Below are 24,672 nucleotides of genomic sequence, written 5' to 3'. Positions count from 1 at the left end.
TCCACCCCGATCACATAGGACGCCTCTCCCATATCTTTCATCTCAAAGTTGCTTGATAGGAAATCTTTAGTTTGATGTAATAGTCCCAAATCACTTCATTGCGATGAGTATATCATCGACATATAAGACCAAAACGCAAACTTACTCCCACCGATCTTGGTATATACACGATCAACAGTTTTCTTGAAACCCAAAGGAGGTGATGGTATTATGGAACTTAATATACCATTGCCGAGAAGCTTGCTTAAGCCCATAAATGGACTTCTTTAATATACGAGACTTTGTCCTCTTTGTCATCAATAATGAAGCCTTGGTGAGCCATATAGACTTCTTCTTCCAAACTCCCATTCAAGAATGCCGTTTTCACATCCATTTGATGTAGCTCTAAGTCAAAATGAGCTACTAAAGCTAAAATGATCCGTAAAGAATCATTCTTAGAAACTGGAGAGAAGGTTTCATTATAATCAATGCCTTCTTTTTGATTAAAGCCTTTAGCTACCAGTCTGGCTTTATGTCGTTCAATATTACCTAAGGAGTCGCGCTTGGTCTTAAAGACCCACTTGCACCCGCCACCCCTTATGACCTCTTGGTAAATTGACCAACTCCCAGACCTCATTCTTAGCCATAGACTCCATCTCTTCTTTCATGGCATTAATCCATTTATCGGAATCATCACTATTCATAGCTTGTGAAAACGTAACCGGATCATTATCCATACTAATGTCAAATTCACATTGATATACTTCATAGTCATCTGAAATAGCTGGCCTTCTAGCTCTTGTGGACCTTCTTAATATTATTTCAGGTGCTGTATCAACAACCTCAGTGGCGATGTTATCATTCGGGAGTGGAGGATCATCAACATTAGGTTCCACAATATTGACTGAGTCAACATTATCATTATGTGGAACTTCATCAATAGAAATTGGGGTCAAAGGAACTGGAATTGCCACCCTAACCTCATTGACGACGACATCCCTTACCTGATCACTCCCACTAACTTCGCCATTCTCAAGGAATTTGGCATTTCCGGTTTCAAAAATTCTTGTCTTGTGTGTAGGACAGTAAAACCTATACCCTTTGGACTTTTCTGGATAGCCGATAAAGAAACCACTAATGGTTCTAGGATCAAGCTTCCTTTCAAGTGGATTATAAATGCGTGCCTCTGCTGGGCATCCCCATACATGTAAGTGTTGAAGACTCGGTTTCCATCCTTTCCACAGTTCAAATGGTGTCTTTGAAACTGCTTTACTGGGAACCCGATTTCCAACATAACAACAGCATCATAAGGGCATGCATCCACAACTTCATGGGTAGATTGGTATTACTCATCATTGTCCTCACAGCCTCTAATAGGGTTCGATTACGCCTCTCAGCAACACCATTCATCCATGGAGAACCAGGAGTTGTGTACTGAGGGACAATACCCAAACTTTCAAGGAGTTTTTCAAAAGGACCAGGATGTTGTCCTGATTCATCATATTTGCCATAATATTCACCACCCCTATCTGACCTTACGATTTTCACTTTCTTTCCCAATTGCCTTTCCACCTCCTTAATGTAAACCTCTAAAGCGTTTACTGATTGAGATTTTTCATGAAAAAGGTAAAGATAACAATAACGTGAATAATCATCAATAAAGGTGATGAAATATTTCTCTCCGCTCATGGAGGGAACATCAAATGGACCACATATGTCTGTATGTATAATTTCTAAAAGAGCAGTGCTTCTTGTGGACCCTTTCTTGGTGTGTTTGGTTTGCTTACCCTTAATGCATTCCACACACGTCCCAAAATCCGTAAAATCAAGAGAAGGTAGTATATTGTCTTTAACCAATATGCTCATTCTTTCTCTTGAAATATGGGCCAAATGTTTATGCCACAAGAAGGAGGAACTTTTATTAGACCTTCCACGTTTCGAACTAACATTATTATGCAGGGAAACATTATGAGAAACACAAAGAGATTCTGAAAAAATTTTATCTAAATAAATTCGATACAATCCGTTTTCCAAAATTCCAGAACCAACAAAAATATTGTCTCGAAACATACTGAAACAACCTTGTCCAAAACTTAATTTAAAACCATCATTATCTAATTTAGAAACTGAAATTAAATTGCGTCCGAAGGAGGGAACATAAAGGGTATCCTCCAACTTCAACTTAAATCCAGTGCTTAATTCCAAGCTAAACCTTCCAATGGCTTCTACGGAGGCTTTATCTTTATTCCCCATGTATAAGGAGGCCTCATTTGGATTTATGGTTCTTGTCGTAAGGAATCCCTGCAAGGAATTCGAAACATGTACATTAGAGTCTGAATCTAGCCACCATGTATTAGAAGGAACTTCAACATAATTTGATTCGAAACATACTAAAGCCAAAGGCTTACCCTTCTTTTCGAACAAATTCTTACGCTTTATGCAGTCATTCTGAAAGTGCCCAGGTTTCTTACAGAAAAAACAACTTTCCTGCTTCTTAATATCCTTCTTTATGCCAGATCCAGACAGCTTATCAGAAGGGCCAGACTTCATGCCCTTTCTGTTTCCAAACTTACCCTTAGATTTCCCGCTTACATGATGCACATGATGTGCCTGGGATAAGCCAAGATTTCTTACTTGAGGCATCGCCTCATATTTCTGTTGATTCTTACGCTTCTTCTGAACCAGTTTATTGGTCAATTCATTAACACTCCAAATTTCCTTAACAGTGTTGTAATGAAGATGGAAAGCATCAAACTTATCAGGCAAAGAGTTGATGATAAACTGGGCGAGGAACGGATCCTCAACTTTCATGCCCAGTTTTCCCAACTTAGCTGCCAGATTCGTCATGTGTAACACATGCTGTTGCATGGTGGTTACACTCTCATTATACTTAGCAGTGGTAAGTTCAGACATAAGCCTTCCACTCTTTGCTTTATTGGTAGTCCGAAAGCGTTCCTTAATGATTTCCATGTACTTACTTGGTCGTGTTCATGACTGTCTCGAAATGGAGGACTTAATGTTTGGTGCGGTGGTAAGACGCAAAAACTTTAGGCAAAGACTATCGATTTCTTCCACCGCTTATACTCTTCAAGTACTTCTTTACTCGCATCGTTCGGTTCACCGAGTCGACCCATAAGCACTTGATCGAGTTCAAGGATCCCTAAATAGAACTCGAGATGCTCTTTCCATTCTGAGTAATTAGTACCATCAAGTTGTGGAACAGCTTGGACACAGTTATTGAGAGAGCTTTGCAACGGTACTGCATTATGAACAATGCTCAAAACATTAGGCTTTGAGTTTAACACACAATAGCAATTATGACTAAGACTTGAAACTTAAATGAGTAACTCATAAACATTTATCAGGCAAGTATAGTATCTGTGGACAACCTACACATGCTTAATTACATAATAGAGTATACTCTCCTTAATGAGTGTTTTACTTTAATGTCAGGTTACCTGTGGGTAAAACCTTAATACAAGTTACTTTACTCTCCTTAATGGGTGTTTTACTTTAATGTCAGGTTACCTGTGGGTAAAACCTTAATACAAGTTACTTTACCCCATTAGATGCTTAGTCGGAAATTCACTACATAATTTGAGTCCACTGTGGCGAACCTCAACCTAATGTGAATGTTCAATATGATTCCATTATGAGATTTGATCGCGTACGAGATGAAATCACTGTGGTGAATTTCAACTTGTCATAATGCGAAAGTCTCTTACATTCGATATCAAATGATATATTTACACAATAATATGTAGGCTTACAACAACAATATGATAATTATATTAACTTATGTACTTAATAACATAAATATCACACGTGCATACATAATCAAACATAAGGTATCGTAAACTATAATGCGAGAAGGAACTTATTCATGCTTAAGAGCTTCGATCGAGTGAAACATTAGCTCGATCGAGAACTATTATGAATAAAACAAAAAATCATAATTTTTTAACCAAAAAAACGTCCTGAAACTCAATGAAGACGTCAGAATTAGGCTTAAAAACGATAACCCTGCTATGCAGTCTGGTTTAGAACGCCGTTTACACTCGAAAAACACTATTATAACATCAAAATCCGACACTCAAAACCGATGAACAGTAACTTTCTGCGTGAACATTGCTCGTGAATAGTGTTGTCGGTGAACAGTGTAGATGTGCGATAAAGAACCATAAACAATAAAATACAAACATCATACGAATTGAAATAATTCGATTAGGGCATCATAAGAATTGAAATAATTCAATTAGGGCATCATAAGAAAGAATTGAAATAATTCAATTAGGGCATCATAAGAATTGAAATAATTCAATTAGGGCAGCGGAAACTATCATAATCTTACGAGTAAACAATCAACCATGAATGAAAATAATAACATCGTAATTAAACATTAATTTCATTCAAAAGACATAATTGAAACATTAATCAGAACTATAACTGCAATCATAATCCTGCTCTGATACCACATGTAAACATAAATTTAGAGAATCTTGATTACAGTGATAATTACAGATGAGTACTTACGTGGAGTAGTCATTAGATCTGATAAGGAGATTCCTTGAAATCAACACGAAGATAAACTCCAATCTTTTGCCTTCTCCTGCCTTCCTTATTCTCTAATTCTCTTCTTGTGTGTTTCTCTTAATGAATATGAATTAGGTTAAAACCACAAACAGGTGTAGCTTTTATTATATAGGTGGCAGGAGGGGCATAATTAGATAAGTGGGCCTAATATGTTAATGACCTGTAAACATTAACCGTAATCAACTTAGTCTATTACTCCGACTAAAAACCCGAAACATCATATTTAGTTATTATCTATTAGAGTGACTGACGTCAGTAATTAGGTACACATAATAGAGAATTAATATGATAATTCTTACAAATCGTGCTACAAGAATCATCTCCAAGAATCAAGAATAAAAACTATAAGAATAAAAATAATCAAAGCACACAGTAATCTTATTTATGAATCCTTAAAAGGGAAATCATCACAAAGTACGTACAAGGTAAAAGGCCGTCATTTACACGTGCAAATAATAGACCAATACAAATAATGTAAAAAAATGAAAATAAGAGCGGTTGCAAACAAATTCATGGCAATAGAAGTAAGTATTTCATCATGCAGATATTTGGAGCGTCTCGCAGTATAAAACCGTTTGATACAACAGTTTAGACCTGTCAAAACTCGGCCCGACCCGAAAACCCGACCCGACCCGTTTTCTTAGGGTTACAAACCCGATTTTTTCGACCCGCGACCCGTTTGACCCGAACCCGAAATGACCCGATATTTTAGGGTCGAGACCCGACCCGAACGGGTCGACCCGTTGGGTCAAGGGAAAATCATGAATTTTATTAAAAATATTATTATTTATATATTATATTTGAAAATATAGTTAAAAAATTATTTTTTTATTACTTAAAATTAAAAATTCAACTAAAAAGTCAATTTTATATATAACTTTTATAATATTTAATAATAAAATAATTATTAAAAAAACTTTATTTTAATAATTATATCAACAACAACAACAACAACAACAACAACAACAACAACAACATCAGAGCCTTAATCCCAAAATGATTTGGGGTCGGCTGACATGAATCATCTTTTCGAACCGTCAATGGGTGAACGCACGCCTCAAAATGCGAATAAAAAAAGGGAAGATGAAAAACAAAAAGGAAGAACGAAAATGTAATGGAAAGTCAAGGTGAACTTAGGGGTTTTAAAGTCGAATTCCGTCTTTCTTTTATAAAAACTTAAAATTTAAATCGAAAGAAAAGATTAAAACGATTTTTAAAAACCGAAATAGAGTTAAGGATCCGGAATGAACCAGGTAAAATCTATAAGAAAGTGGTTAGTTAAAAAGTGTAATAAAGGAGAGAAAAATAAATAAATTAATTTCTTTAAATTAAATAAAAACACTAAATCTGTCAAAAAAAACATCAAATACTAAAAATCCACATGTATCCTTTCCCTCCATTGTGCCCTCTCCGTCACCATACTCTCCTCAAGCCCCAGAACTCTCATATCGTGCTCTATCACTCTCAACCATGTCTGTCTCGGTCTTCCTCTGCCTCTAGGGACCTTTTATGTTCTCCAAGTCTCCAGCCTCCCTAATCAAAAGTGCGTCCATAGGTCTCCTTCTCACATGGCCAAACCATCTTAGTCGGTTTTCCATCATCTTGTCCTCTATTGGCGCCACTTTTACCTTTTCCCTAATCACCTCATTCCTTAACCGATCTTTCCTTGTATGTCCGCACATCCACCTCAACATGCGCATCTCCGCCACACTCATCTTTTGAATGTGACAATGCTTCACGGCCCAACACTCGGAGCCGTAAAGTAGGGCAGGCCTAATTGCCGTGCGATAAAATTTTCCCTTTAATCTTTGGGGCATATCTTTATCGCATAGAAACCCTGAAGCACTCTTCCATTTCAACCATCCCGCTTTAATTCTGTGAGCCACATCTCCGTCTAACTCCCCATCTTTTTTAATAATAGATCCTAGATATCTGAAGAAATCCGAACCCTCAACAACATTCCCATCGAAAATAATACTCCCCGCCTCTGTCGATCTCAACCCCGCCACCTTAGTGAACTGACACCTCAAATACTCAGTCTTACTCCTGCTCAGCCTGAACCCACGAGTCTCTAAAGTCTGCCTCCACAATTCCAACTTTCTCTCCACCCCCTCTTTTGTCTCATCAATCAACACAATATCATCAGCAAACATCATACACCAAGGGATGTCGTCCTGAATATCCCTTGTCAACTCATCCATAACTATAGCAAAGAGAAAAGGACTAAGTGCGGAACCTTGATGCACCCCGATGGTAATAGGAAATTCTTCCGTTCTCCCAACATTAGTGCGAACACTTGCACTAGCCCCCTCATACATGTCCTTTATGAGGTCAATATATTTTCGCGACACACCCTTTCTCGCCAAAGCCCACCAAAGTACTTCTCTTGGTACCCTATCATATGCCTTTTCCAAGTCAATAAAAACCATATGTAAGTCCTTCTTCTTGTCCCGATGGTATTCCATCAACTGTCTCATGATAAAAATCGCATCCATAGTCGATCTCCCGGGCATAAATCCAAATTGGTTTTCCGAGATGTCTACACATCTCCTAAGCCTTTGCTCGATTACCCGCTCCCATAACTTCATCGTATGACTCATAAGTTTAATTCCCGATAATTGGAACACTCTTGAACATCACCTTTGTTCTTGTACAAAGGGACAAGAGTGCTTCTCCTCAAGCCGATGGCATCTTGTTGCTCCTCCAAATCTTGTTGAAGAGCATGGTTACCCATTCGATCCCTTTCTCCCCGAAGCACCTCCAAACTTCTATGGGTATACCATCCGGTCCCTCTGCTTTCTTTGACCCCATCTTCCTTAACGCCTTTCTAACTTCACTCTTTTGTATTCTACGCACAAATTCCCGATTAACCATGCTTGGTGTTACCTCTACATCCCCAAAACCTTGTTCCTGATGTCCATTGAATAAATTATCAAAGTAAGAACTCCATCTAGCCTTTATTTCGTTATCCTGAACCAGAACCTTGTCGTCCATATCTTTCACACACCTAACTCTCCCAATATCTCTCGTCTTTCGGTCTCTTATGCGAGCCAGTTTATAGATATCCTTCTCTCCTTCTCTCGTGTCCAACCTGGCATACATTTCTTGGTTAACTTTTGCCCTCCATATTCATCATATAAAATAATTATATTGATATAATTATTAAAATATATTTTTAAAATTAAAAAAATCGTTTAAAAAAGGCGTTAAAAATTATTTCTTGACCCGTATTCTGACCCTAACCCGACCCGTGACCCGTATGACCCGACCCGTATCTGACCCGACCCGTATTCTGACCCGACCCGTATGACCCGACCCGGAACCCGACCCGCCCGACCCGTTTGACAGGTCTACAACAGTTAGTGTCCCAACATATGTGCATCATGCACACGTGCCTCCAGCTAGGGGACCAAAAAAGCCTCCGCATTTCAACTTCCCACAGCAAATACCACTACCTCTCCCGCACTTCTCCCCTATATATTTGCAACTTGAAAGAGGATCTGCAAAATAATATAATAAGAATAAATATAAGAAAAGAAAATAATTAAATTTGTGATATTATGTTAGCTACTTAGTTATTTTTTACAAGCACGAATAATATTAGTAAGTAGACTATACATTTGATATACTACAATTAATGGTGTAGTTTCTAAGCTTTATAATAAATTACAATATAAATCAAAAACATTACAAATAAGGTCAATTAAATTTGAGTTTTGACTTTTAAAAAATTAAATTGTAACTTATAAACTTTAAAAAAACTCATAAAAAATACACATAAACTTAGTTACTATAAGATCGTCTCACGTAATAGTACGTTCTTTTTTCCGAATAATAAACGCAAACTTATTAATGTAAAATATTAGATTCGCTTCAAGTTTTATGTACATACCATTGCGACATCTTCTGCCGGTCGATACACCTTCATTCAATCTCGGGTCATCAGCACATATAGTTCCACCGCAACAACGGTTTAAAAGGGGGGTACATGATTCATTGAAACCCGTACATCCATCTGCTTCCTTACCTATTGTTTATAAATTTCAATTCAACAATTAGTAAACAATAAAATATTTAAGGTAACAAAGCTTAAAATAACTAGAGTATATACGTTAACTCATATAATAATTACCCAATAAAAGGACGATAAGAACAAATAGCGTAACCATCTTGAATTGAATCTTCATCGTCTTCATCGTAAAAGTTAGTATATTTTTAATGACTACAATTTTAGTATACGACAATAATAATAATAATAAATATTCGATCGGAAATGTTTTTGATATCGTATTGTATTTCTCAGTTTCTCTTTTTATAACCCCTCTTTATAATACTTTCTATACCACAAACATTTCATGTTTAATAATAATAATTAATTGGATTACTAGTCTTTCACACGTTACCGATATTCATATCACTTGTAAGAGCAAGTCCAATGGTTTACCGTAGGGATTTGCTTGCAATTTCTTAAACTTGTAAGCTAGTGGCTAAACCATTGGACAACTCTATATAGAATAGCTTAAACCAAGCAACTATCTTCATTAAGCTACTAGCTTAAAAGCCTTAAATGGTCCTACCACTAAAATACAACCAATAGAAATTAGTTTGATTTATTAAAATTTGGGTCAAGCTAGTTAAAATGTAAGCTAAACCATTGAAATGAATTAATAGCCTAAAAATAAATTAGCTTAAAATGTGATATGGCAATGGTAAGCTAGCTTACCATTGGACTTGCTCTTAAGACTTTTTTTGGGTTTTTCCATGAATTTAATAATTGTCATGTTATTTTCGTAATGATCTTCGTAACGATTTTCGTTTGTGGGTGAGCACAAAGTATTAGTTGAAGCATATCAACCTCAATCTCATAGTATCCGGCAAATCAGATCGTAATCCCTTAAATCATTTGGTAACAAGGAGGCATGGATCGTAAACATCTAGTTTATTTCCTAGTTATTGTATTTTATCTTTTACATATCTCTTGTATATCTCGCTTTCCATCTTTTGTGATGTCACTGTTTATTTACGATCCGGCTTGCGGTATAATTATTGCTTGATGACTTTAATTTGTGCTCTCCCACTTCCTTACCTCGTTGTTGACATTCTTAACAAATAATTATGGAATAAATAAAAAGTATATGATGATTTGCAGCTGGATGGTATGGCCGTATGGGATTCAGGGCGGTCGATATGCCTCAACAACTTTGTGCTCTTCCACCAAGAGGAATCAATACGAATCAATAATTATGGAATAAATAAAAGTATATTATGGAATATATACTACTTAGCTTTCAGGAGTATGATAGAGTTTATTTTCGTGCAGACGCAGGATCTAGCCGTATAGACACTCTAAATCGCGTTTGGGGAAGCCCTTGAATGGTTTCTGCACGAGTATGAGATCGTCTTACTTCAAATCAATAACATTCCCCGTCAATATATATTTACTGTCAGCTTCCATGGTTATTGTTTAAATTTCAATTTTATGAGTTCAAGTGTCTTGGAATGTTAGATTTTGTATTTTCATGTTTATGTATGGTTTGTAAGTTTGTGAAACTCGAAGGATCGGGTCATTGTTCTCATGCTTAATATCGAATTTCCTTTTTCTCGTCGTTTATATTTATACTCGGTAGTATTTTTGATGTTTTTGTAATTTCATACTCCCTCTGTCACTCGATCCTAATCATTTATTTAACTTTTAATTAAAATATCACTCACAGTGAATTAAAAAGTAAAAACATGAATGAGCTAGACAAAAGAAGTCATATTCTTGTACAAGTATATGTTATTCCCTTTATTCCACGCACTTTTATTGTTCCTTTTTTTGGTATTTTGAATGATTTGATTGAAGAACAAAAATTCGTCCCGGTCATTAGTTTATCTTTGCTTATGGCACAAATATCAAGGAAATAGAAATAAACTATTTGTAGTTGTAATTAATGGATGGATGGATGAAAAGTGGACAATAGTGCTATTGGATATGATTAAGTTACCATATAAACTTTTTTAGTGTAGAAGAAAAGTAAACAAATAAATGAAACATCATAAAATGTAATAGATAAACAAATGATTGTGACGAAGGGAGTAGTTCTCCTACTAAGAATATGGCTTTATAGCATTACCGAGCCCTTTGAGGTGGCTTTCACTACTACTTATTCATTTTGGACTTGACCATAGTTGATAAACTCTGGATCCGGATCGTAGGATTTTACGGTTCTACGATATAAAAAGTGGTGATTGATACCGATTTTAGGTATGACCTTATTTTTATAGGATCTTATGATTTAACTTGTCTCAATTAAAGTAGAATCTTAACCCGATTCTATGATCATACAATTATACAACTCGATTCTATATTAGTAATACAACTCGATTCTACATTAGTAGGATCTTTCTTTCTCATCGAAGAATAACTTCCTGAAAAATCACTATCTTATCTGTAATTTGCCGACCATGGACGAAGCTGTTTTGAGTTTCTGAAATTAGTCACGGTGATACTGGCTTAAGACAGTTAGTAAGGTTCTTACTAATTCCTTTCATTTTAGATGCTCTTTCGTTTTAACCTTAGAAACTTTATTTTCAAACATTCATCGATGTTAATGCTTAAAGTATCTGGATTCTTTTTAACAAAGTTAGTACAAAAATTATTATTATTTAAAACATTCTTTCAAATAAATGGCTAATTGAATAAAGTGCAAACTCATCTGGTGGAACCTGCAGTTACTATTATACAGAAGGCGTGTGTCTGTGGCTAAGCACGTACAACCGGGACAACTAGTCTCCCGCGCTGCATTAGCACCCACGCAAGCCTGGCTCCTCTGACTGAGTGGGCAAACAAGATCCCAGAGCCAACAATCAAACATCGATGGCCAAACATACAGCGTAAAAAGTGCATGCACAAATCAAAAGTACACCAGAAACGGTACGACACAAAGTATTCCTAAAAGCATAAATACTGCATTTAGACGTAATGCCTAAAAGTTCGTCAGAATGACAAAATACATCTGGTCCTCTGAACCAGACCAAAGTACACCGAATTGTTTATCAAAACTAAAAAAGTGCTACGACACACAAGGCTAAATGATACTAGCTAATATAACAAGCAAAATAAGTTTCAACTGCAGGAAACTAACACTACTCCAGATCAATGTGCTTCACAATCTCAGAAGCAGGAGTCTGAGTAATAGGAGCAGCCAGAGTTACTTCTTCCTCAGCAGATGGGACATCCGTAGCAGGCGCTTTCTCTTCTGCTTCCAGATTCCAGCACCTGCACCTCGGAGGCTAGAGAAGCTTCAGTATCCAGAGCCTGTGAGAGGCGAATCTCAGCATCAGAAGCACGACCCTCAGCATCAGAGAGACTACTCTGAAGTTTCTGCTTCTGGGCAGCTTCTTCCATCAGCAGATTCTGAACCGAATCTAACTCAGACTGAATCTTGAGCTTGCCCTCCTCAGCTGCATTCGCCTGCTCCAGAAGCTCAACCTTCTTAGTCTGCAATTTACAGACGCTGCCTTCCAAGGAAGAAATCTTCTTTCGCAGGAATGGAGCCATCTGTTGAGGCTGCCAATCACAAGCAAGGAAACTTAAAAAAAAAAAAAAAGCCCAGGAAGCAGCATCTGGTCGAGGATACCTAAATCTCTCGAGAATCTGGACTTCCCAAAAGCACCCTGAAAATTCAGCAACAGGAGATCGAGATGCCGGAGTAGATCCAGAAACAGAAGCATTTCCAGAAGCAGAAATATATACCCAAATGGTGGAGCAGACCCACGGATTCGGGGCATGATTGCAAGTGGAATAATCTCAATGGAAGTAGACTCCGTGGCCGAATCAATAGCAACCCTATTTCTGGCACTAAATCCAGAAGCAGAAGCAGAGTTGGCCTTTCCCTTGCCGGCAGGCTTAGAGGCACTCCAATGGGACTAAGAACACCGTCAGCAGCCCTCTTCGTCCTCTGAGTCAGGATCATTTCGAGAGTAACCTTGGGCTTAGCAGATCCTGGAAGATGGTGAATTATCGAGCAACATCAGCTTTTTCCTGCATAATAGCAATAGAGGTTCCAGCAGAATGACAACAACGTCCAGAACCTGAAAGACTAATTTCCCTCCTCACCTTGAAGCTGAGAAGGAAAATTGGGGGCAATTGTTATGGGAGAAATTTTATAATTTCTACCTAGATGACGTGGCATGATGTGAGTGGATAAGATTTGGTGAAAGGGATTGATGATATGGGAAGATGGGGCCCAATAAGGTATTTAGTGGGCAACACATAAATATCTTCTTTGGCAAGGTTTGAACAAGCAAAAAAGGAATACTTAACATATTGATTAAAGGATGAAATGAATGGGTCAACAGCCGTTACCTATTCTTGGGGGTTGAAGGTTGAAAGTCAGGAGCAGATCCAGGAGGAGCGTGGAGCAGGAATCCTAGGTCTGAGCCACTATAAAAGAAAGTCCACACACATGAGAAGAGGATCATTCTACATCGACACTTCTACAACTACACTTCCACCAATTACTAAGCAATATTCACTACAAAATCACCCTTGTATTTCCTTACTCTCAAATTTCCGTCTCGATTATCGTGTCAAATTGGTGGGATTCTGACTCCCCCCGCGGTTGTTCCCATATCGGGTTTTCCGCGTCACCAAAACTCCACGTGTCAATCTTTTATTTCGTCGTTATTTCGTTCGTTAATATCGTTGCATTCATCTCATCGTTGGCCATAGATCGATCATTATAACTCACTAATTAAATTAATAACTCGGTAATTTTTTACCAAAACAAACATGATCAAATATTTACAAGCCTTACCCATCTCCTTCGGTCGTTACAATTTACAAATTACGAATCTAATATTAGTTTACTAGGCTTTGATAATGTAATCACAAATTGCTTTCTTTTGTGACTTAGTGTAATAACCCGTAAAATTATCTTTTTATTACGTAAATTTTACTTTAATAGATAATTATCAAAAAAAAAAGGAAATTTTTCACAAAGCCACGTAAGACTACCTAATGACTCATGTCTATAAGGGTGGGAATATTATCACCTCACCGAGTGATAGATTAAAAAAGAAGGGAACATTAGAAAAGTAGAAAACAAACGAAGCCATCAAGCGTAGCCAAGCAAACGATCAAGTGGGGAGCTCTCTAGCATACGAGGAGGGTGTTGGAGCTAGTGTCCTCCACAATTAGTGTGATAACATTTATAAATCTCTTATAGGTTCACAAGGGTATACTTAGTATTTTATCAGTTGATTAACGTTTACTTAATAACGGTTGGCTTGCTAGAAGTTTGACGTTATTATCATACAGATGGCGGTGATCAACTGGTCCCTAAATGTCACACCTAAAGGATGTGTATGAGAGATGTGATTGTATGAAAATATAATCACATTGATTCCTTATATGACTAAAAGGTTAGTCCATGTATTTGACTAAACAGTTAGTCAATGTGATGATGAGACGATTATTTAATACAATTAAATAATACCAGCTAAGACGAATTAATTGTTAAATTCGTAAATTGAATATAAACTGTTATATTTAATTATTGTATATAATGTTAGCTTAAACGAATTAAGATGTTAATTCGTAATTAAACATAAACGGTTATATTTAATAAGCAAATTATAAATATGCGATATTTATAGTTAATGTATATATTATACAATATTGTCATAATAAATGTTGACAGACTGGTATTGATAAATCGACTGCAAACTGTTATAAGTGGACTTATTAATACATGTCGATATATATGACAATTGATAAATAATACACATAATATACAATTAGACAACAAGCAAAAATAAGAAGATTATATCCTTATTTGTTTTGGTTGTTGGGTTCACTCGGTCAAAAACCGTAAAAGAGGAAGAAAAATCTTCCCTTATTCTCCTCCTTTACACGGTTTAAAGAGAGGAATAGGGAGATTATTTTCTCTAATGATTTTCTTGACCTAATTCTCTCATCATTCACACAAAAACCCTAAAAATTTCATAACAATTTTGGGGATCTATTCTAGCAAGAACAAGGGCATTTCTTATAGCATTTTGGGTGCAACGATTAGGAGAATATCGATTTCGATATTGTTCTTAGGCCTAATTTGCTAGGACCAAAGGTTGATTCATATCTCTATACTTTTGTTTATGTAATTTCATTTATGACTCGTTTTTCATAATTATAATTTCGTTATAATCCGAAATTCTTTGAGGAAGTATACCGATGTTTTCCACAAGTGGTATCAGAGCATAGGCCACGAAATTATATTATATGTATTTCATAAATGAATTTAAACAAATTTGAAGAGAAAAAAAAAAGGAGGTTAAATTTGTTTTAAAAAAAAAAAAAATTCTGCCGATTGAATTTTTTTTAGCCGAGAGTTTTTCTTTGTTTTTTTGATGATTTGTTCCATTTTGATTTATTCATATTATTGTTTTAATAGGTTAAGATGATAATATGATAATTTTGTAGATGTTTTGATTTAATAAGCATTAAATTGATATGTAAATGGAATAGTTTTGATTTATGATGATTATTTGTTTTTGCTCTATAGTTTTTGGCACACATGATGATTAAATTGTTGTTTAAAGATCATGATTCATTAATTTAAATGTTGATGATTATGCCAAACTTGTTCTAATAGCAACTATAAACGAATTTGTTCATCTAAATGTTTTTTTTTCTGATAAAAAAAAAAGGGCTGTTTTGTTTTTTTTTTCAGCCGAGAGCACCAAAAAAAAAAACTGTTTTTTTTTGTTTTAGGGCTAATTGCCGAGAAAAAAAAAAATTTCTGTTTTTTTCGTTTTTGGCTGCAAGCCGTGAGCAAGAAAAAAAAGGGGGGGGGGGGGGCTGTTTTTTTTATTTTGGCAAAGGCCCAGAAAAGAAAAAATAAATCTATTTTGTTTTTCTTTTGGGCAAAATGCCGAGGGCATTAGAAGAAAAAAAAATCTGTTTTTTTTTTTTGTTTTTTTTTGTTTTTTTTTTAAATGCCGAGAGATATAAAAAAAAAAATTTTTGGCCAATAATCTTTATACATTATTCTATAATGTATAATAATTGTTGTGAAAAGGTTCACAAATTAAAGATACCTAATTATTTTAAAGAGGTTTAAAATAATGTTGGATTAATTCATATTACAAGATTAATATGTATTAAGATTGGAATTATTGTGAGTAATTGAGGAATTGTCACATAATTTGGTCATTTAAATAGGTGGTTTGGATAAATTACTCTACATAATTAAGGAATTATGTCTTGAATGATTAATTTATAGTTGATGCATTTTTATTTAGTTGAATGTTTTGTTGAATGGTTTATTTACGTATTTTTGCAATCGGTTGTAATTTGTAATACCTAGTGTGGCCTTAGTTAATTATGTTTTCGTAATGATGGAAACATAATTTTTATGTAATTTTGAGATCTCGTATCTCCGTTTGGTTTTCTTTTATATTATGGTTTTGAAATTAGAATGTAAATAGGTTTATTTTGTAATTTATTAATTGTAATTTTGAGAAGACTAAAGATGGAGATTGGATTGCTCACTCCCGCTACATGGACCAAGATGGAACATCAAGACAAGCTTCTCGGGTCCAAGGATGGATTCCAAAGTTGTATTTATGTTCATTTTGGTAGATAGGCCACACTAGGACTTTATTTTGTTTTACGTTTTTCCATTCTTTTTGCTTTTCTTCACATGATAGTTAATGCATCATTTTCCGCCTAAACCAAACCACCTACTAAAATGCATGAAAATTGACTCATATAGTTTGGATGTTAGTTTTCATAGACATACAGATGTCACACAATTTTAAGCCATCATCTTAGTTTATTCATTCTCGCATGCTAGATATTAGTTCACTTAAAATGAATTAAAATAAAGTTGATGGGATCTTCCTCTAAAACTGAAATTGAGACTAGTCTTTATAGGCCAAACATCTATGAATCCCTTCTTCGTCGGTAGGCATATAGGACCTTACTCTCCATATGACCCCTTCTACGTTGGGTAAGTAGTTTGTGTTGACTTAGTTTACCTCAACATTATAATCCGAAGAGTTTCTCGAGATTATGATGGACTATAGATAGAATTTACAGAAATTTATCGACCAAGAATTCTAAAAGTAGAATTAGCCAAAAGGTTGGCTTATCAATTTACAGATAATTGAGTTTTGGGATCATTTATATAATTCTTGAGGGAGGTCAATTGTATAAATGCTTGAGTCTTCGCGTTATAACAGTATTGCATTAGACTTAAATCATAACGATGAGTATGCTTATTATATTTTTCTTCTTTTCGCAGTGTAGAATACGTTTTATTTTGATAATACTGCTTACAACAAATGGCTGGAAATAACGAAATCCCTATGCCAAGTGCCACACTTGGACGCGAGTCCTGGCTAAAAGCTTTCATGGACCACATGAATCAGTTCACACGACTCAAGAATGACGGGTCCAACTTTGCGGACTGGGAGGCATCATTACGGAATGCTGCCATTGCTGACGGTAAGCTCAAGTACTTAACTGAGCCAATACCGCTAAACCCAGGCCCCAATGCAGGAGTTAACGAGTCACTTGCTTATAGTGACTTCGTCATGGAAGCGGGAAAGAACGTACTCATTTTTGCAATGGAAACCGATTTGCAAAGACGCTTCATTGCCCAAGGTGCAAACAAGATTTTCACCACGCTCACTAACGAGTTCTCAAAAGCACCGAGAATCGTTACTTATGAGCATACCTGTCGCTTCTTTGATGCGAAACTCCAGAAGGGCCAACCGGTTAGCCCACACATTCTTAACATGATTGAGAATGTCGAGAAATTGGAGGCACTTGATTGCAAAATCAGTGAGAGCATAGTCATTGACCGTATGCTTCATTCACTTCATGATGGTTTTGCGCTTTTCAGGGCAAATTACTACATGAATGACATGAAGAAAAGTCCTCATGAGCTACACTCACTTCTCGTACATACCGAGAAGGATATGAAATTGAGTGGGAGCATGAAGCAAGATGTTCTCATGATTTCCAACAAGAATAAGGGTAAGGGCAAAGCTCCCGGCGACCTAACTGTAGGAAAGCCAAAGTTTAAGAAGTCAGGAAACGGTAAGAGTGGGCCTGGTGAGACTAGTGGCTCACAAGGCAAGGCAAAGAGCAAGGACGGTAACGTTGAGTGCCACCATTGTCACAAGACTGGACATTGGAGGAGGAACTGTCCCGTGTACCGTGACGACATAAAAGCAGGCCGCGTCACTCCTGTTGGTATGTCATCTTATATTCATATGATTGAGATTAACCATGCAAGTTTCGGAACTTGGGTACTTGATACTGGTTGTGGTTCTCATATGTGTAATCATTTGCAGGGCCTAAAAAACATCACACCCCTCTCAAAGGGTGATGTGGACCTGCGAGTCGGGAATGAAGCACGAGTTGCTGCAGTCTCAAAGGGAACATACGTAATCCAACTCCCGAGTGGTTTTGAGTTATATTTATATAACTGTTACTATGTACCCAGTTTATCTAAGAATATTATTTCTGTTTCCGTACTTGATAAAGACGGTTTTTCATTTTCAATAAAGGACAATAGCTGTATTTTCTCTTTTAATGAAATGGTTTATGGCAAAGCAGTTTCCATGAATGGAATTTATATCTTAGATAAAACCACAGATATATTACATGTGAATAATAAGAAATTAGAGGTTGGTGACAAAGATCAAACTTATCTACGGCATTGTCGAATGGGACACATAAATGAAAAACGTGTAAAGAAACTCATCAAGAATGAGACTATCCCCACATTTGATTTTTCTTCATTTGGCACGTGTGAATCATGTCTTATCGGCAAAATGACTCGAATTTCCTTCAAAGGTGTTGGAATGCACGCTAATGACCTATTAGGACTCATACATACTGACGTATGTGGACCTATGTCAATCACCGCTAGAGACGACTATAGATATTTTATCACTTTCACGGATGATTTAAGTAGATACGGATATGTCTACTTAATGAATCATAAAAGTGAGTCCTTTGAAAAATTCAAGGAATACCAGAATAAGGTTGAGAACCAACTGGGAAGAAAGGTTAAAGCACTCCGTTCAGATCGGGGTGGCGAATATCTTTCAAATGAGTTTGATCAACACCTTAAAGACTTGTGGAATCGTTTTTACGATTAACTCCACCGAACACCTCAATTAAATGGTGTGTCCGAACGGAGAAATCGAACACTACTTGATATGGTTCGATCCATGATGAGTCACACGGTAGTACCTGATTCATTATGGGGTTTTACTCTTTTGTCAGCTGCTCTTATACTTAACCGAAGTCCGTCTAAAGCTGTCGACAAGACTCCATATGAAATGTGGAAGGGAACGGTCCCTAACTTGTCCTTTATTCGGGTTTGGGGATGCGAGGCTTATGTCAAGTGGAGACACGAGGATAAGCTCGGCCCGCGATCGGTCAAGACATACTTTATTGGTTATCCAAAAGGAATGTTTGGTCATTACTTGTATTCGCCTACCGAACATCGAGTTTTTGTTGCGGCTAGTGCAAAGTTCTTAGAGAAAGAATTTCTCGAGAACAAGACAAGTAATAGAACCTTCGAGCTGTCGGAGGTTCAAGAACCAACAACCGAGGAACAGATGGAGGAAGTTGTTCCTTCAACTGATGATACGGTTAACATTCCTCAGGAACCTAGGAGGTCGGGTAGAGTCTCTAATCCTCCAGACAGATACATTGGTATGGTCGAGGAGAATGACGTTTTGCTCCTAGAGAGTAATGAACCCGCTAACTATAAAGGTGCCATGGCCTGTTCCGACTCTAAGCTATGGCTTGAAGCCATGCAATCCGAGATGGACTCCATGTATGAGAATGACGTATGGGATCTTGTTGATTTACCTAACAAGGTAAAACCTCTTCAGTGCAAATGGCTTTACAAAATAAAGCATTCTGTAGACGGGCAACCAGATACCTATAAGGCACGACTAGTGGCAAAAGGTTTCACTCAAGTGCACGGATTGCATTATGATGAAATTTTTTCACCCGTAGTTATGCTGCGTTCCATTCGGATAATCTTAGCGATTGCCGCTTTTCATGACTATGAAATTTGGCAGATGGATGTGAAAACCGCCTTCTTAAACGGTTATTTGGAGGAGGAGTTGTACATGGTGCAACCCGAAGGTTTCATAGATCCTGAAAATCCTAAGAAAGTGTGCAAGCTTAAGCGTTCCATTTATGGACTTAAGCAAGCTTCTTGAAGTTGGAATCATCGTTTCGACCAAGTGATAAAAGAGTATGGTTTCACTCGATCGGTCGAGGAACCATGCTTATATATCAAGTCGAGTGGGAGCAAGATTGTTTTCTTGATATTGTATGTCGATGACATACTCTTGATTGGGAATGACATTCCTCTCTTATCTTCGGTAAAAGGATGGTTGAAGAACCATTTCCAGATTAAAGATCTGGGTGAGGCACAACGCATATTGGGAATCCGTATCTATCGAGATAGATCACGACGGATGTTATCATTGAGTCAGGAGTCTTATTTAGATAAGATTCTTGAAAGGTTCAGCATGACCAACTCCAAGAAGGGGAACCTTCCAATGACTTCTGGGATGCATTTGAGCAAGTCTCAGTCACCCATGACGCCTGAAGGGATTGAACGCATGAATCGTGTTCCTTATGCATCAGCCATATGATCAATCATGTATGCCATGATATGCACACGTCCATACGTGGCATATTGATAGGACAAGAGTTGGTCGTCACACATCCAATCAAACACATTTATAATACTCAACAAACAACTAGTTAGTGGTAAGTCGAGGTCGATCCATGGGACGGTGTGCTTTGGGTTCTAAGTCTATCTATCTCAATTTATACTAGTGTCACAATTGATTTGGGGTTTGTAGTTGTGTGCTAGACTAATAAAAGCGATAAAGTAAAACAAGCAATGAAAGGAAGGATGTAAACAAATGGTTAAAAGTGCTAGGATATCATGGGGTCATAGGGGATTCATGGTGTTGATCATACAAACATGTTTACAAAGTTGCAAGCAATTAATGTTGTGGAGGAACCGAGTTGGTTTATGTCTTACGGTTCATAGGAAGAGTTGGGTCCCGGAGCCGAATTGATTAGATTGTACAACACCTACAAGTCGACTTACTTTCCTCCTATTCAACTTCTATGCATGGTCTAACAAGACTCGAGTTGGTTTATATCTTACAAGTCAAGTTGAATAGATAAGAGATGGTTGTAAATGCAAGGATTCATAGGCTTAGCATTTCATCAAACATAATATGTGCATAAAGTTGACATCACAACAAGCAAGCAATTTAATTGTGAAAACATATTGGATTAAGCATGAATCAATCCCATGTTGGTTTCCCTTAATTACCCACTAATCCTAGCTAAGAAACTACTCACTCATTATCAAGTTTAACATGCTAACAAGGTTGTCAATCATATTAACAAGGTAAAACATGATGAACAAGTAAGAAAGATTAACAATAATTAAAACAAGGATTAAGAGAATTATACCTATGGAGATTCCAAAATAATAATGCAAAGAATAATAGAAGAACTTGATGATTGATGGAAGGTTGTCAATCTCTCAATAATAACCCAATAATCTTCAATTACCCAATAATAAACTTGAATAATAAACTTGAACAATGATTAAGGAAAGATTAATGTGTAATTTGTGGAAAGATTAAATGATAATCTATTCTAATCTACTCCTAATCTAATCTAAGAGTAATTTCTAATAAGAGAGCTTGCCTCCATAAGAGGGCTTGGTTGTTTGATTATTACAAATGGGGTATTTATAGTGGGGATTAGGTGTGTGAATTAGGGTTAACTAAGGGCTTAAATGACGATTAAGTCCCTACTTAAGGAAACGCCGGTCTTTTTGGAAGGATGGGCATCTTTCTTGAAGCTTGAAGAAACGAAATTGGTCTGCCTTGGAATCCGGGCGTCTTTAGCACGGGACGGGCGGATTTGGTGATTTCTGCCCGGGCGTCTTTGGGGGAAGACGGGCGTCTTCTGAGAAGACGGGCGGATTGGTCTCGGGACGCTCGGATTCTGGGCTGTGCATTTATCTTTTCCTTCTGTCTAGCAATCCGAGCGTCTTGAGGGGAAGACGGGCGTCTTGTTGGGAAGACGGGCGTCTTGTTGGGAAGACGGGCGTCTTTAGTCTCGGGACGCGCGAATTGGCGGACAGTTTCTTTGTTTGAGCTCGGATTGTAAAACGGACGTCATTTTCTCACCCGGGCTCCTATTGGAGTGATTCAAAAGCCTAGATCACTTGTTTTTTCGACGCCGTTCCATCTAGCATATTTTCAGACCCAAAGGAGCAACTCTTCATTTGGGTTCCGAGCAATTTCTTCATGCAATGCCTTCCCTCTCGTCATTCTTACTTTTAACCCTTTGATCCTTCTATATACACTTTATTCCTACATCCTTGGTCATCATTCTTGCCTCCTCTTCATACTAGTCCATCTAATATCATCAATAAGCTTCCAAATATGCACCAAAGACGGGAATTTCCGCCTTATTATCTCTTTTTCTACAAAACATATGAAATGCACTAGAAAAGCAAATAGGAAGGTTTTGACGGATAAAATGGCCATAGAATGTTATAATAGTATGCAAAATAGGCTCAATTAGGGGACTAAATGTGCGCAAATAATGTTCACATCACATATGCATTGAGTATGACGAGTCGGTACCAACGCAATCCAGGTGAAACACACTGGATGGCTGTTAAAAACATCCTTAAGTACCTACGGAGGACCAAGGATTGGGCATTGACTTATGTAGGAGATACTAAGCTATGCGCAATCGGTTACGCAGATGCTAGCTTCCAAACAGATCGAGATGATTCGAAATCTCAGTCTGGATTCGTCTTCACTCTTAATGGTGTTTGCGGTCACCGGAAGAGTTCCAAACGGATGTTGTAGCAGATTCTACTACTGAATCCGAGTACTATGCCGCTTCGGAAGCAGCAAAGGAAGCTATATGGATGCGTCAATTCTTACAAGGACTAACCATATTTCCTAGTTCGAATGACCCGATCACTATCTATTATAACAATAGAGGTGCCATCTTCCAGGCTAAGGAGCCTAAGTCTAGCAACAAGTCTAGACATGTACATCGGAAGGCTCACCTAATTCGTGATTACGTGGAGCAAGAAGAGATAGTGATTGACAAGATTGCTTCGGATGACAACATCGCGGACCCTCTCACTAAACCGTTGACATATGATGAGCATGAAGGGCACGTTATTTCCATGGGAATTAAACGTGTTCCTGAGTTGTACTAGTTGATTATGGATTTGATACATTATCTTTTTCATATGCTATTTATAACTTCATCGTTTTATTTCATATTTTGTTTTTTCATGTGGATTGTACGACAACTTTGAACGCCACAAAGTGAACTGAATTACATTATATTTGTTTTGGTCCGTAATCGCCTACATGAGCTGATAACTCAGGCAATTATTTTGTGAAGTTGATTGATGGTGGGTTCAACGAGCCATAAGTCAAACAGTTGGCTGATCGATCACAGATACGAGTTATGACGATACCTCGTAGGACAAAAATCATGACAACGTAATGGAGTCCTAAATGTTTAAAAACATTCGGTGCCAGGTCGTGGATTGGACGTCCATTGTGTTCCTAGAGTCGATTCTTTTGACTATCGACTGTCTCTTGAGATTAAGGCGCTTTTGGGTGACTTTGGTTTCTTTCTCATGGTCTCGCCGTAACAGAGGCTAAGCGATTGTCACTTTGGTCATTTCATACCGTGCTTATATCTGCAGGATTCGAGTTGAAGAAAATATCCAACCTTTATCAGGTTTAGTTATTTCTCAGGGCCACTCGAGGAGTTGTAACTGAAATGCATGGCCATGCTCGAATGATGATTCGTTTATCAGTTAAGTTACACTCTAGTCGGGAAAACCACTCTTGATATTGATCACTTGTAAAATACGACCTTTGTGAATACGGATTTTGCAAATTGTTTTACATTGAGTGGGAGAAATTTAAGGATATGAGAATCGGTTATCGCACATACACTTGTGAGGACAAGTGGGAGATTGTTGGAGCTAGTGTCCTCCACAATTAGTGTGATAACATTTATAAATCTCTTATAGGTTCACAAGGGTATACTTAGTATTTTATCAGTTGATTAACGTTTACTTAATAACGGTTGGCTTGCTAGAAGTTTGACGTTATTATCATACGGATGGCGGTGATCAACTGGTCCCTAAAAGTCACACCTAAATTAAAGGATGTGTATGAGAGATGTGATTGTATGAAAATCACATTGATGCCTTATATGACTAAAAGGTTAGTCCATGTATTTGACTAAACAGTTAGTCAATGTGATGATGAGACGATTATTTAATACAATTAAATAATACCAGCTAAGACGAATTAATGGTTAAATTCGTAAATTGAATATAAACTGTTATATTTAATTATTGTATATAATGTTAGCTTAAACGAATTAAGATGTTAATTCGTAATTAAACATAAACGGTTATATTTAATAAGCAAATTATAAATATGCGATATTTATAGTTAATGTATATATTATACAATATTGTCATAATAAATGTTGACAGACTGGTATTGATAAATCGACTGCAAACTGTTATAAGTGGGCTTATTAATACATGTCGATATATATGACAATTGATAAATAATACACATAATATACAATTAGACAACAACCAAAAATAAGAAGATTATATCCTTATTTGTTTTGGTTGTTGGGGTCACTCGGTCAAAAACCGAAAAAGAGGAAGAAAAATCTTCCCTTATTCTCCTCCTTTACACGGTTAAAAGAGAGGAATAGGGAGATTATTTTCTCTAATGATTTTCTTGACCTAATTCTCTCATCATTCACACAAAAACCCTAAAAATTTCATAACAATTTTGGGGATCTATTCTAGCAAGAACAAGGGCATTTCTTATAGCATTTTGGGTGCAACGATTAGGAGAATATCGATTTCGATATTGTTCTTAGGCCTAATTTGCTAGGACCAAAGGTTGATTCATATCTCTATACTTTTGTTTATGTAATTTCATTTATGACTCGTTTTTCATAAT

At 36.9% G+C, this 24,672-nt stretch overlaps 1 protein-coding gene across 1 annotated transcript in view; it reads right to left on the bottom strand.

Moving 5' to 3' along the window:
• The window catches only part of LOC141652765 (uncharacterized), a 275,045-nt gene that overhangs the window by 94,368 nt on the left and 156,005 nt on the right, over positions 1-24,672 (bottom strand). Inside the window, exon 2 of the mRNA XM_074460363.1 lies at positions 5,915-7,663. Coding sequence (XP_074316464.1) covers positions 7,249-7,663 — 415 coding nt within the window. The 3' untranslated portion in view covers positions 5,915-7,248. The remainder of the gene's footprint in view (positions 1-5,914; positions 7,664-24,672) is intronic.

The sequence above is a fragment of the Silene latifolia genome, chromosome 4 (assembly GCF_048544455.1).
Source record: "Silene latifolia isolate original U9 population chromosome 4, ASM4854445v1, whole genome shotgun sequence".
Classification (NCBI taxonomy): domain Eukaryota; kingdom Viridiplantae; phylum Streptophyta; class Magnoliopsida; order Caryophyllales; family Caryophyllaceae; genus Silene; species Silene latifolia.
This window is presented reverse-complemented; position numbering and strand designations above follow the sequence as displayed.